Source organism: Oncorhynchus clarkii, chromosome 12 (genome assembly GCF_045791955.1).
Source record: "Oncorhynchus clarkii lewisi isolate Uvic-CL-2024 chromosome 12, UVic_Ocla_1.0, whole genome shotgun sequence".
NCBI classification, from domain to species: domain Eukaryota; kingdom Metazoa; phylum Chordata; class Actinopteri; order Salmoniformes; family Salmonidae; genus Oncorhynchus; species Oncorhynchus clarkii.
Window position 1 is genome coordinate 55800381 of NC_092158.1, and position 14965 is coordinate 55815345.

General features: G+C 40.1%; 1 protein-coding gene across 1 annotated transcript; it reads left to right on the forward strand.

The window, feature by feature from the left end:
* Positions 1–2149: 2149 nt before the first annotated feature.
* LOC139420831 (ubiquitin-like domain-containing CTD phosphatase 1) lies at positions 2150–14928 on the forward strand. Its single transcript, XM_071171170.1, has 11 exons — positions 2150–2336; positions 2881–3055; positions 3306–3397; positions 3513–3598; positions 3766–3881; positions 4066–4164; positions 4252–4289; positions 4749–4847; positions 4959–5075; positions 10152–10279; positions 10426–14928. The coding sequence occupies exons 2-11, from the start codon at positions 2902–2904 to the stop codon at positions 10451–10453; spliced, it is 957 nt and encodes a 318-aa protein (XP_071027271.1). The 5' UTR covers positions 2150–2336; positions 2881–2901; the 3' UTR covers positions 10454–14928.
* Positions 14929–14965: the final 37 nt, after the last annotated feature.

A 14965-nucleotide genomic window follows, 5' to 3' on the forward strand; every position in this document is an offset into this window, starting at 1 on the left:
TTACGTAGAAAAGATGTCGAAAATATATATTTTTTCCAGACGTAGAAGTTAGGTTCTGTTTAGGTTCAGTTATGTATACACCGGGAGTCAGAAAGCAAGTGCAGAAGATGAGTTTAATAATGAGAAATACAGATAAACAAAACATGAGAAGTGTACAGAATGTGAATTAAAACAATACTACCGAGTGACTGATGGCTACTGAGGGCTAAATAAAGGGAGAGTATAATGATGATGAAATAATGATGTTCAGGTGTGCGTAATGATGGTTGCTAGGGCCGGTGGTTAGTAGAGCGGGGGAGTGGGAGTCGGCATGACAGGTTCTGAATGAAAGGTGAAAAATATATTTACCATATGTTTAAAATAAGGATTTCCCAGATGTTGAAATCAGGTTTGTTTTCGGTTCTGAATGAAAGTTGAAAAAAACGTATTTTCCTGCTGTTGAAAATACGTATTTTAGAGACGTTTGAAATATGTATTTTACAGATTTTGAAATCAGGCACATTTTGGGTTCTGAATAAAAGTTGAAAATAAGTCACTTATGTCATCTATGTTTGTGCAAAATCAAGGCCGGTCCAGACTGGACAAAATCTGAACTAAACATAGACGTCTATGATTGGTTCAGATTTGGTCGGGACCGGAACAAAAACCAATATCCGTGGATGTGGAAATCAAGGCCGGTACGGAACTGCATAAAAAAAAGACATACAAAAGGAGTCTGCGTCGATCCGTGCTTACTGAGGTGTAGCCTATAGTGGTGCCTGAAATGTTATTTTATGAATGCTCATCTATGTGGTAAACCTACCGTTTGTAAAACACCAAAAAACGATGTCAGGAAAGGACAAAAAAAAAGACGTCAGAAAGACGTCGGCTCGTGCTTACTGGGGTGTAGCCTACCATGTCGGCCGTTATGGAATTTTTTGAATGCCCATCCATGTGGTAGGCCCACCGTTTGTAAAAACAAATTTGAAAAACAAAAAAAAAAGGCCATTGCATTGGCTTTATTAGACTTGATTCCTGTGACTTATTAATTTGGCTATTTAAGCTCTGAATATCAGCTAGTAGCTACCCAACTTCATCAGGATTTATCGCAAGCCTATTTGCAATGTATTTTCTTTTTCGCTATGATCAGCTTGTCAAAGAGTTTATGATACAAACTTGGAACCACTGATCATGACAATGGGGTGAAACTCCTGTTACCTCCCGGTGTCTGTGACGCCCGCTGTTTGGTGCACAGCATACCCGGTGGCGAGAGGGGTGAAACAGAAGAGTCATCGTCTGTTCTTTTGAGTTTTGATGCAGAGTCATTACCCGACAAAGTAATGATAGGATATATCAGTTATCCCGTACAAGCTTTTGTGCCGAATCCACTACGATGTTTCAGATGCCAAGTTTATGATCACAATGTAGCAGTGTGTAGGAGGGAGATTCCAAAATGTGAGTAGTGTGCAGGAGGGCATGGGACAAAGGGATGTGTAGAATCAGTGAAAGAAGTGGTATTTGTGTTAGCTGTAGGGGTGCCCATCTTGCTGGGGATCGGAAGTATCCGGTGCCAGAGAGACAGGTTGAGGTTGACAGGGTCAGAGTTGCAAAGAAGGTGTCATGTGCTGAGGCAGTGAAGAAAGTAGAGGAAGATGGATGAAGGGTGAGGGATCCTAAAATGCTCATGTGAGTAGTAGACTTTTTCCCAGTACAGAGTGATAGGCCTACAAATGAAATGTGCTTCAGTAAGGTTATCAACAGTACAACAGGAATGGAACATAAATCACAGAAAATAGGTGTCGTGGTGGTAGCTGCAAGTACTTGGGATTACGAGATTACGAGATTCTACTGCAGAAGAGGGGGTGTTGAATGGTAGTGTCCTGTCCTCCCAGGCCGTTGGCCTGATGTAGGATCAGATAGGGTTAAAATAGTAGAATGTGTTTTGGGTTTTGAGTGTAGGGTTAGTTGTAATTAGCGTAGTTAGCGTAATTTTTTTCTTTAATTTGTATTTCAAAGTATAGTGATTTATACTCCAGTCCATTTGGTGGCGGTAATGCAACATTATACTGGATTCCACCCGCTGTAAAACCCCACCGAAGCAGAAGAATATTCCTTGCTAGTTGTCTCCATCTGTCGGTATTTTAGTAGTACAACACTCACGGGAAGGCGCAAACCAAGCGTCCTTGGTCACAAACCGGGCCGGGCATCATTGGGAGAAAGGAAGAATTGCTGATTAATCAACGCTGAATGAGTTTTCAGAAATCACCTACTTTATTAATTTATTCCCCATCGTAGCTAGTACGTGTTCCTGTACACCACATAAACGAAGGGTTTTGTGACACAGCGCAATTGTTTAGGTATGAATACGCATCGGATTGTCTGCTATTCTACAAATAGCCTAGCTAACAACAGTCCATGTATGGCAGGCCCTTGAATTAGCTTGCTAGCTAGCTTGAGTGGCTAGCTGGAGTTGGATGAATGAGAGACACGAATGCTGTGTTTTGTTACTACTGCCTGCTTGTTAGTCATGCCAGACAGTATGTGCGTTTATACAATAATCATTTAATCCGATTTTGTCTGAGTGATTGATTAGTTGCGGATAATTGCAAGCTACCTAGCTAACGTCTAGCCTACTTTACTGCATGGAATGGGCTGAATGTTGCAGCTACAAAGGTACTGCACTGATTCATTTCTGCTAGATAACCTAGTTCGCTATTTAGGTTAGGGATGGCCAAATATAGCTAGCTAACACATGGGAGCTTTATTAAACTTCATTTATCACTTATTTTCATTGCAAAGTAAACGAAGCATTCAATTTCTATTAGATTGCTATCCTGTCATGGTGTCTAGATGTAGGTAGGTAGCTAGCTAGCTGATGGATTCCATTCTGCTCTCGTGCAGGTGTCTGAGGTTTGCGCCAGCATGTCTGTGTCTGTGATCATTAAATGGGGTGGACAGGAGTACTCCATCAGTACACTCTCTGAAGAGGACACTGTGCTGGACCTCAAGCAGTCTATCAAGTCCCTGACTGGTGTTCTTCCAGAGAGACAGAAACTCCTAGGATTAAAAGTCAAAGGTAAGACCTAGCTGATGGACTCAAACGACTCGTCATTCGCTGTGATAGCCGTCGATAACAGGCTGTTATTTCGCCGTAAGCACGGCAATACCTTATTCATTCTCGACTTGGAAGACACCCGTGTCGCCTAAACTCCCATCGCTAGCTGCAAGTGGAACGTGTGATTTTTTTTTTTTTAGAAAATGTCACCATTGTAGACCTCTGCGTTGTCTTGAGTCATTGTGTGTTAATATTTCTCTCTCTATCCCAGGTAAACCAGCAGAGGATGACATGAAGCTGGGCTCACTGAAGCTCAAACCCAAGACCAAGATCATGATGATGGGCAGCAGAGAGGAGAGTCTGGTGGGTTCCTCTTCCATCTACTCCAGACAGAAGTATACCAGAAGCAATGTCGTCCTATACTTAGCATGTCAAAGACCTCGTAACACTCAATCACTTTGTGTTTTGTTTTGCGAAGGAAGACGTTTTAGCACCTCCCCCAGAGAATGATGACGTTGTCAATGACTTTGACATTGAAGAAGAGGTGATTGAAGTAGAGAACAGGTATAGTAGGACTTTGCAGAGACAACTCATTTATACTGTAGCTCCAGTAATACAAGTCATTGATTTGGCTCAAACGTTGCTTGACACTATGGTAAGTTTTCTAAGACGGAACCATAGTCGGTTCAATGTTTTATTTTAACTGTATGCCATGCACTTTGCTCCTTTAGAGAGGAGAACTTGGCCAAGATAGCCCGCCGTGTCAAAGACTACAAAGTGGAGGAGATGAACCCACCCAGGGAAGGAAAGAGGCTGCTAGTACTAGATGTGGACTACACATTGTTTGGTGTGTAGGAAGATATCAAAACTGCCCTGAGAAATTCTGTTTTTTTCCTGGTTAAATGCATAATTACACAATTTCAAAATGTGAATTTTTTTTGTTGTTGATTTTGTTTAAGAATTCTGATTATTATTGAAAGATAAGATTCTTCAAACTTTTGACTGTTTTCCTCTGATTTGTTTCATTCCAGATCACAAGTCATGTGCAGAGACAGGTCAAGAGCTCATGAGGCCTTTTCTCCATGAGTTCTTGACCTCTGCGTTCGAAGACTATGACATTGTAATTTGGTGTAAGTACCAAACTCCTTGTTTTTTGATTTTGGAAAAGTAAATGGAAAGTTCAAGTTAACTCGCCCTAATTAGTTTTCTTGTTCTAGCTGCCACGAGTATGAAGTGGATTGATGCTAAAATGAAAGTATGTATTCCCTTCTGAAATTTTGATTTTTGTATCTTTCTCAGTGAAAGGGAATTTTCCAAAATGTTCAACTTCATGTTCAGCTCCAGCATCACCCCAACATCACCATATGTGAAAATGGCATGTTTCTATGTTTTGTAGTAAAAAAAATAGAGGAAGATAAATGTTAACATTTTTTACTACAAAACATAGAAACGTGTAATTTTCACATGGTGCTGAAGATGATGAAAATGAAGCAGAACATTTTTGAAAATTCCCTTTAGCTTGTTGACACTTCTTGGCCAGAAGAGGGCAATGTTTCTCCAAAATAGCTTTCACAGCATGTTTTCACAGCAAGACTATACAAATTGAGGATCAGTGATTTAATAGCCTGTGTTGACTTGTAGTGTAGAGCATCAAATCAGATGTTGCCTTCCTGTTGTGTATGTGACTGTCTCACTGTACCCTCTGGTGTCTCAGGAGCTAGGAGTGACAGACAACCCTAACTACAAGATCACCTTCATGCTGGACAGTGCAGCCATGATCACAGTGCACACACCTAAGAGGGGTGTAGTGGAGGTGAGTCGTCCTACATTGGAGCATGCAACCTCATAAATCCCACTGATTCATGTCCCATTCGCCTGATGTAACTGTGTCTCCAGTTAGTCTGTCATGTTGGGTGTGTTTCAGGTGAAGCCTCTCGGGGTGATATGGGGCAAGTACAGTGAGTTCTACAGCAAGAGGAACACCATCATGTTCGACGACATTGGCAGAAATTTCCTCATGAACCCACAGAACGGACTGAAGGTAAGTTATGGTAAAACATCCATTCATTTAATAGACCGGGTGTTTATTTTCTTCAACCGCGGTTGTTGGAGACGGACACGTATTGGAGACTGGCATTTATTACCATTCAAAGTATGGAAAGTCCAGCCCACTGCATTGTGATTTGCTTTTCTAGCTCTACATGTTGCTAAGAACCAGCTATTTGTCATCAATCAGTTCTATAGCCAGTTTAAAATGAGTGTATCCGCTGCATTCATTTAGCTGTGGCGGTGCGCCATGGCAAAATCATTGCTCACTACTTTGAACACCGTTCTAAAGGTTATTTAGCTGTATGCCAGCAGCATACCACACTGCAATACTACTGCTGGCTTGCTTCTGAAGCTAAGCAGGGTTGTTCCTGGTCAGTTCCTGGATGGGAAACCAGATGCTGCTGGAAGTGGTGTTGGTAGGAGGCACTCTTTCTGGTCTAAAAAATATCACAATGCCCCAGGGCAGTGATTGGGGACACTGCCCTGTGTAGGGTGCCCTATTTCGGATGGGACGTTAAACGGGTGTCCTGATTCTCTGAGGTCATTAAAGATTCCATTATTTCACTTATTGTAAGAGTAGGGGTGTTAACCCCGGTGTCCTGGCTAAATTCCCCATCCGGCCCTCAAACCATCACGGTCACCTAATAATCCCCAGTTTCCAATTGGCTCATTCATCCTCCTCCTCTCCCCTGTAACTATTCCCCAGGTCTTTGCTGTAAATGAGAACGTGCTCTCAGTCAACTTACCTGGTAAAATTACGAATAAATAAATGTGCCACTGCAGCAGCCAAACATGCCTGCGCACAAAACACAATGCACCCGTTCTCAAGACAACGCCAGTCACTGGTACGGAATACATATTAGGAACTTCATCATTCCTCCTCACCTAGTCAAGTCTCAGTACTGCACTAGTAAAGTCCCCCCCTCCGAAAGGTCAGACAAAACTGTTAACTTCTAATGTTTCTACATATTTTGCCATGGGGCAGAGAGGGAAGTTTTATAGCTAAGCTCATGGTATTCTATATTTTTTCCCCCCCATGAGGCTGAGAGAAAACGTTGCAGTTTTAAAGCAAATCTACAGTAATTCTAAACATTTTAGCATGGCTTATGTGTTTAATATGCTATCTGACAGTCACCAGAGCTGACTGTTTCAGTCGTTCTACAATAAAATTACCCCCGGATCCCCCGAGTGGGAGGGTGGAAGGGGGTTCTGCACCCCTCTGTTACAAAAATGTAAAAAAATACTGAATAATAGGACTGGAACTTGCCAGCGACCTCATGATACAATATTATCACAATACTTAGGTGCCGATAGAATTAGAGGTCGACCGATTAATCGGAATGGCCAATTAATTAGGGCCGATTTCAAGTTTTCGTAACAATCGGAAATCTGTATTTTTGGACACTGATTTGACAAATTTTTTATATACCTTTATTTAACTAGGCAAGTCAGTTAAGAACACATTCTTATTTTCAATGATGGCCTAGGAACGGTGGGTTAACTGCCTTGTTCAGGGGCAGAGTGACAGATTTTGACCTTGTCAGCTCAGGGATTCAATCTTGCAACCTTACAGTTAACTCGTCCAACGCTCTAACCACTTGATTACATTGCACTCCGTGAGGAGACTGCCTGTTACGCAAATGTCTTAAAATCAATACACAAGTATATATTTTTAAACCTGCATATTTAGTTAATATTGCCTGCTAACATGACTCATTGCGAACTGTGAAGACTATTTCTTCCTAACAAAGACAGCCAACTTCGCCAAACGGGGGATGATTTAACAAAAGCTCATTTGCGAAAAAATCACAATCGTTGTACGACTGTCCCTAACCATAAACATCAATGCCTTTCTTAAAATCAATACACAGAAGTATATATTTTTAAACCTGCATATTTAGCGAAAAGAAATCCAGGTTAGCAGGCAATATTAACCAGGTATAATTGTGTCACTTCTCTTGCGTTCATTGCACGCTGAGTCAGTGTATACGCAACAGTTTTGGCCGCCTAATTTGCCAGAATTGTACGTAATTATGACATAACATTGAAGGTTGTGCAATGTTACACGAATATTTAGACTTATGGATGCCACCTGTTAGATAAAATATGGAACGGTTCTGTATTTCACTGAAATAATAAACGTCTTGTTTTCGAGATGATAGTTTCCGGATTCGACCATATTAATGACCAAAGGCTCGTATTTCTGTGTGCTATTATGTTATAATTAAGTCTGATTTCATATAGCAGTCTGACTTCGCGGTGGTAGGCACCAGCAGGCTCGTAAGCATTCATTCAAACAGCACTTTCGTGCGTTTGACAGCAGCTCTTCGCCATGCTTCAAGCATTGCTCTGTTTATGACTTCAAGCCTATCAACCCTCGAGATTAGGCTGGTGTAACCGATGTGAAATGGCTAGCTAGTTAGCGGGGTGTGCGCTAATAGCGTTTCAAACGTCACTCGTTCTGAGACTTGGAGTAGTTGTTCCCCTTGCTCTGCATGGGTAACGCTGCTTCGAGGGTGGCTGTTGTCGATGTGTTCCTGGTTCGAGCCCAGGTAGGGGCGAGGAGAGGGACGGAAGCTATACTGTTACACTGGCAATACTAAAGTGCCTATAAGAACATCCAATAGTCAAAGGTATATGAAATACAAATGGTATAGAGAGAAATAGTCCTATAATTCCTATAATAACTACAACCTAAAACGTCTTACCTGGGAATATTGAAGACTCATGTTAAAAGGAACCACCAGCTTTCATATGTTCTCATGTTCTGAGCAAGGAACTTAAACGTTAGCCTTTTTACATGGCACATATTGCACTTTTACTTTCTTCTCCAACACTTTGTTTTTGCATTATTTAAACCAAATTGAACATGTTTCATTATTTATTTGAGCCTAAATTGATTTTATTGATGTATTATATTAAGTAAGTGTTCATTCAGTATTGTTGTAATTGTCATTATTACAAATACATTTTTTTTAAATATCGGTATCATCTTTTTTGGTCCTCCTATTATCGGTATCGGCGTTGAAAAATCATAATCGGTCGACCTCTAGATAGAACGTGTTGGGATTCTTACGATTCTACAGTGCCTTCATAAAGAATTCAGACCCCTTGACTTTCTCCACATTTTGTTATGTTACAGCCTTATTATAAAATGGATTGAATAAAACAAAAAAATCTACACACAATACCCCAAAATGAGAAACCAATAAACGGCTTTTAGAAATTTGTGCAAATGTATTAATAATAATACAATTATATACCTTATTTACATAAGTATTCAGACCCTTTATTATGAGATTCGAAATTGAGGGCATCCTGTTTCCATTGATCATCCTTGATATGTTTCTACAACTTGATTGGAGTCCACTTGTGGTCAATTAAATTGATTGGACAGGATTTGGAAAGGCACACACTTGTCTACAACACACAAGTTGACAGTTGACAGTTGACAGTGCATGTCAGAGCAAAAACCAAGCCATGAGGTCGAAGGAATTGTCCATAGAGCTCAGAGACAGCATTGTGTCGAGGCACAGATCTGGGGAAGGGTACCAAAACATGTCTGCAGCTTTGAAGGTCCCAATGAACACCGTGGTCTTCATCATTCTTAAATGGAAAAAGTTTGGAACTATCAAGACTTTTCCTAAAGTTGGCTGCCCGGCCAAACGGATCAATCGGGGGAGAAGGGCCTTGGTCAGGGACATAACCAAGAACCCGATGGTCACTCTGACAGAGCTCTGGAGTTCCTCTGTAGAGATGGGAGAACCTTCCAAAAAGACAACCATCTCTGCAGCACTCCACAAATCAGACCTTTATGGCAGAATTGCCAGACGGAAGCCACTCCTCAGTAAAAGGCACATGGCAGCTCGCTTGGAGTTTGCCAAAAGGCAGCGAAAAACAAGATTCTCTAGTCTGATGAAACCAAGATTGAACTCTTTGGCCTGAATGCCAAGCATCGCATCTGGATGAAACCTGGCACCATCCCTACAGTGAAGCATGGTGGTGGCGGCATCATGCTGTGGGGATGTTTTTCAGCGGCAGGGATTGGCAGACGAGTCGAAGCTAAATGGAATGCTGAATGGAGAAAAGTACAGAGACCCTTGATGAAAACCTCCAGAGCGCTCAGTTCCTCAGACTGGAGCAAAGGTTCACCTTCCAACAGGACAACGACCCCAAACACACAGCCAAGACGATGCAGTCTCTGAATGTCCTTGACTACCCCAGCCAGAGCGCGGACTTGAACCGAACGGACATCTCTGGAGAGACCTGAAAATAGCTGTGCAGCAGCGCTCCCCATCTAACCTGACAGAGCTTAAGAGGATCTGCAGAGAAGAATTGGAGAAACTCCCCAAATACACGTGTGCCAGAATCGATGCTGTAATCGCTGCTAAAGGTGCTTCAACAAAGTACTGAGTAAAGGGTCTGAATACTTATGTAAATGTGATATTTCAATTTATAAATTAGCAAACATTTCTGGTGCAGGAACAGTCAACTAGTGCAAAAATAATGCTGCAATATTGTCAAAACGAATATATCCCAATATTTATCTATCGATTTTGTAAATTTAAAAAAAAAAAAAGATCTATTACATCACAACTGAATAACACTGTTTTGGCTTTCGAGTGCATTGTAAATGTTACGAAAGGGGTGAACTAATCAGTTCTCCTCGCTGTTTACATACACAGAATTGCGTTTTGACATGCAGGGCTCAATCATTCGGCACATGGTAGAGATACAAGCATTTCCCTACACCCGAAATAACATCTGCTAAACGTGTATGCGACCAATGAAATTGGATTTGATGCTTGGACTGTTCCGGTAGAATTTCAAACAAAATGCATTGCAAGCGTAATTACACTTCATTGGACCCGGCGCTTATTAGAGACTGGCGTTTATTTGCTAAAAATGTGATGGCCGGCCCATTTATAAGAGACCAGCGTTTGTTTGAGACTCAGTATTACGGTAAGTTACCCAACCGAAGCCTACTTGAGGCTTTTGAGTTGACAGTTATGGCGTTAATTCTTATAGAAGCCATTTTCAATGTTTGTTTTTTTTTCTCCCCCTTTAGATTCGTCCATTCATGAAAGCGCACTTAAACCGCGAGAAAGACAAAGAGCTCTTCAAACTGTCTCAGTATCTTAAAGAGATTGCCAAACTGGAGGACTTCTCTTTTCTCAACCACAAGCATTGGGAGAGGTAACGTTACTGAAATATTGTTCTGTAACTAATTCAGTTTCCTGTTTTTTTTGCTGCTGCAATACTGACTTTTTAAAATGTTATCTGAGTGAGTCGTTGGTAGATGAAGATAGCTTTGTGACCATTGTCGTGGTGTATGTCTGCAGGTATCTGTCAAAGAAACAGAGCCAGTGAGAGCAATGCTGTGGATATGTGAAGGGATGGTCATTCCTCAACCAGGAACAGTGCTGGACACTGAAGCCCTCACCAAACTACTACTGCCTGTTTCTGACTGGGAGCTGTTTCCCATTGTATGGCTTGTTCTTTGATTTCTGTTCTTCCCCCTCATCTCTGAAATCCTTTGTTACCTTCAGTATAACAGTTCTGTCACCTATCCATAAACCAGGAGACACACGGTAAGTACTGTACACATACCGGTACACAGTTTACATTCAATGGTTTTTGTTAGGTTTCATCCAATCACTCTTTCAGAGTAGTGACTCTTATCATCTGTAGCTATATGAACATGTTCTATACTGATACCGTTGCATATTCTCTTTCTCTCCCCCCGGCTCTCTCCCTTATGGCACCATACCAAGTAGAGATGGTGAAGCTAGCACAGGAACTGACTTTTACTGAGTGCACCTGACACTGAGGTAGAGTTGATCAGACTTAACTAACCAGTGAGGTGGATTAGGCCTTTATTTGGATGATGTCCATATGCTGCTGCTTGTCACAGAGGTCATTTCAGAAGGAGAGGGAAGATGTTGTCCAACAGGCAGTTTAGTTTATGTCATTGTGTACTGACATCAGCTATGCCTGCCTGGAAATAACATCTACAGTGCCTTCAGAAAGTCTTCACACCCTCCACATTTTGTTGTTACAGTCTGAATTTAAAATGCATTTACGTAAAGATTTTGTCACTGGCTTACACACATTACCTGATAATGTCAGAGTGGAAATCTTTTTTTTTTTTTTTAAATTTTTTTAAACAAATTAAAAATGAAAATCTGAAATGCCTTGAATTAGTAAGTATTCAACCCTTTTTATGGCAAGCCTAAAGTTCAGGACTAAAAATGTGCTTAACAAGTTGCATGGACTCACTCTGTGTGCAATAATAGTGTTTAACATTATTTTTTGAATGACTACCTCATCGCTGTAGCCCACACATACAATTATCTATAAGGTCCCTCAGTCGAGCAGTGAATTTCAAACACAGATTCAACCACAAAGACCAGGGAGGTTTTCCAATGCCTCACAAAGATTGGTAGACGGGTAAAAAAAAAAAGCAGACATTGAATTTCCCTTTGAGCATGGCGAAGTTATTAATTTCACTTTGGATGGTGTATCAATACACCCAGTCACTAAGATACAGGCGTATTTTATAACTTAGTTGCCAGAGAGGAAGGAAACCGCTCAGGGATTTCACCATGAGGCCAAAGGTGACTTTAAAACATTGGCTGTGATAGAACTGAGGATGGATCAACATTGTAGTTATCTACAATACTAACCTAAATGACAGAGTCAAAAGAAAGAAGCCTGTACAAAATAAAAATATTCAAAAACATGTGTCCTGTTTGCAGTAAGGCATTGCAAAAATAAAACTGCACAAAATGTGGCAAAGAAATTAACTCTGTCCTGCATACAAAGTGTTATATTTGGGGAAAATCCAAGCATGGTGGTGGCTTCACCATGTTATGCGTATGCTTGTCATCAGCCATGATTATGGAGTTTTTTTAGGATAAAAATAAACTGAATAGAGCTAAGCACAGGCAAAATCCTAGAGGAAACCCTGACTGTCTGCTTTTCAACTGACATATGGAGACAAATTAGGACAAATACCTCAAACACAAGGCCAAATATACACTGGAGTTGCTTACCAAGATGGCATTGCATGTTCCTGAGTGGCCTAGTTACAGTTTTGACTTTAAATCTGCTTCAAAATCTATGGCAAGACTTGAAAATGACTGTCAACAACCAACTTGGCAGAGATTGAAGAATTTTAAAAAGAACAATCCAGGTGTGGATGTATTGACTCAACGGGTTGAATACTTATGTAATCACTATATATATATATATATATATATATATATATATATATATATATGATGTAGAATAAAATATATATATATATGTATTTTTTTTTTCTTCAAATTTTACAATTTGTCTTCCACTTTGACATTACAGAGTATCTTGTGTCGATCATTGACAAAATAAATGACAAAATAAATGACAAATACATTTTTCATCCCATTTTGTAACAACAAAATGTGGAAGAAGTCTAAGGGTGTGAATACTTTCTGAAGGCACTGTATCTTTGCGTGTGGCTAAACAGTATTTTTTTATTATTATTATGCATTTGACCGAATTTTGATTTGAGCTGAACACTTTTGTCATATACTCAGGCAAATGTTAAGGCCACTGAAGTTAATGAACCAAACTATACTTGCTGTAGAATGATTGAAAATAAGTTGGAAAAAGGCACTTATGATGTTTTTGAAGGTGGGTGGGAAAATTTGAAAGGCATTGTGTTAGACTCAGCACAAGCACTAGACACTAAACTTCTCAGACTAAACTTCTCAGATTTTGTATGAGGTTTATTTGGAAATAGAATTGTATTGTTTTCAGTTGGATAGTTGGAAGAATGGATATGGTTCTGAACATGGAATCAAACCCATTTGTATCTGTTAGTAGTATTCTCTTTAAGAGGCAATTGAACAGTCTTTGACAGTATTTAGGTTAATTCAATATTTGCCAACATTTTGCTTTATTGGCTCTAACACTAGAGCATCAATGCTCTCACGTCATCCCGCAAAGTTATGCAATATTCTAAAGATCAACTGCTATCAGAGGATATGAACACGTTAGGGTTTACTCTGTTATTTTCTGTTTATTTATTTTACAGACCAACTTCTTTGTTTTCTTGTAAAGGACATGTTTTGCCGCCTTCATGTCAGGTGGCAAAGGTCAATTTAAATAAGCATTTCAGTTGTTAAATTAAGGTACTCTCACAGAGTTTCTAAACCCAGAGGCGCAACATCGCGAGCTTCCGGAAAACGCTTGCGAAACAGACCAAACAGACTAGGTGTTTGAGACGTCAATGGGAGAAGTGAAATAATTCTTCCTTAGCGGTACATGCTTTCTCAATCTAAAGGCACAACCTAGATTTGAGCCAATGTCTTAGGTAGTTGAACATGCTATTACTCCAACCTTGTGACAAACTGACACATTTTCAATTTTCGTCCAAAACTTTATATCGAAGGAGTGCCTTTGATTTGATGGCCTTTAGACCCGATGACGTGTTTCTAAACGAGCTTAGCTAGCCAACGTCGCCGTGACATCTTCTACGGGTGTGATTGGGGATTTCTGTTGGAGAAGCTGTTTTAGCCTGTCTTCATACTGGACTGTCTTTGGTACTATCATTTACCAAGCTGTGTGTACTCTGTCTACATGCATCTTAGGCACTGAATACACACTTGGATAACTGACATTCAGTATGTATGGTAACTCATGTCTGTTGCTGAATACACACTTGGATAACCGACATTCAGTATGTATGGTAACTCATGTCTGTTGCTGAATACACACTTGGATAACCAACATTCAGTATGTATGGTAACTCATGTCTGTTGCTGAAGCAGCACTTGGATAACCAACATTCAGTATGTATGGTAACTCATGTCTGTTGCTGAATACACACTTGGATAACCAACATTCAGTATGTATGGTAACTCATGTCTGTTGCTGAAGCAGCACTTGTCAAACTATTATTTGTTTAGTTCTCAGCTTGTCATATTTGTTACCTCCAGTTAAGTTTGCTTCCGAGTCACATGGTTTGTAAAAGATGAGGAAACTGTGAGATGTCATTTGCAGACTGTTGTACACTCCCCTATGTATATATTTGGACAGTGAAACTAAAATGTTTCATTTGGCTCTATACTCCAGAATTTTGGATTTAAGATCATGTTTTATATGATGCAACAGTCCATAATGTCACCTTTTTTATTTTGTGGTATTTTTATACATCTGTTTTTACTTTTTAGAAATGAAAGCACTTTATGTATCTAGCCCTCTACCCCGCCCCCCACCCACCCATTTGAAGGTGTCATAAGTAAGGACAAATTCACTTGTGTAGTATTTTGGTCCCATATTCCTAGCACGCGATGACTACATCAAGCTTGTGACTCTACAAACCTGTTGGATGCTTTTGGTTGTTTTGGTTTGGTTGTTTTGGTTATGTTTCGATTATGTTGTGCACAATAGAAATGAATCAAATTCATCCAAAACGTCTGTACAGTCAAGCTTGATGTAGTCATGGCACGTTAGGAATGTAGACCAAATACACTGGACAATTTAATACACTAAGTGAATTTGTCCAAATACTTCAAATTGGGGGACTAGATGCATAAAGTGCATTCATTCCTAAATGGTAAAACAGAAAACACCTTAAAATAAAAGGTGACATTCTATGCTGTCACCTCATGTAAAACATTTGATCTGAAATACAAAATGCTTGAGTATAGTGCCAAATTAGAAGTTTAAGTTTCACTGTCCAAGTACGTAGGGGGGTGTCGGACAGTGTGAACATGTTTTTTAACAAGCGGACACCGGATTCCTGTTGTGAACATATCCCGACTGTAAATAAAAGATGACACTTTTTAGAAAATAAACTTTTGTAGTCAGATTTTTACACCCAGTCGTCTCGTC

Bases quoted from the DNA above. Each gene is read 5' to 3' on its own strand.
- LOC139420831 (XM_071171170.1), top strand. From the start codon at position 2,902: ATGTCTGTGTCTGTGATCATTAAATGGGGTGGACAGGAGTACTCCATC. The intron at 3,882-4,065 runs GTGTGTAGGAAG...GTTTCATTCCAG, and splicing joins TGTGGACTACACATTGTTTG to ATCACAAGTCATGTGCAGAG. The intron at 4,165-4,251 runs GTAAGTACCAAA...TTCTTGTTCTAG, and splicing joins CTATGACATTGTAATTTGGT to CTGCCACGAGTATGAAGTGG.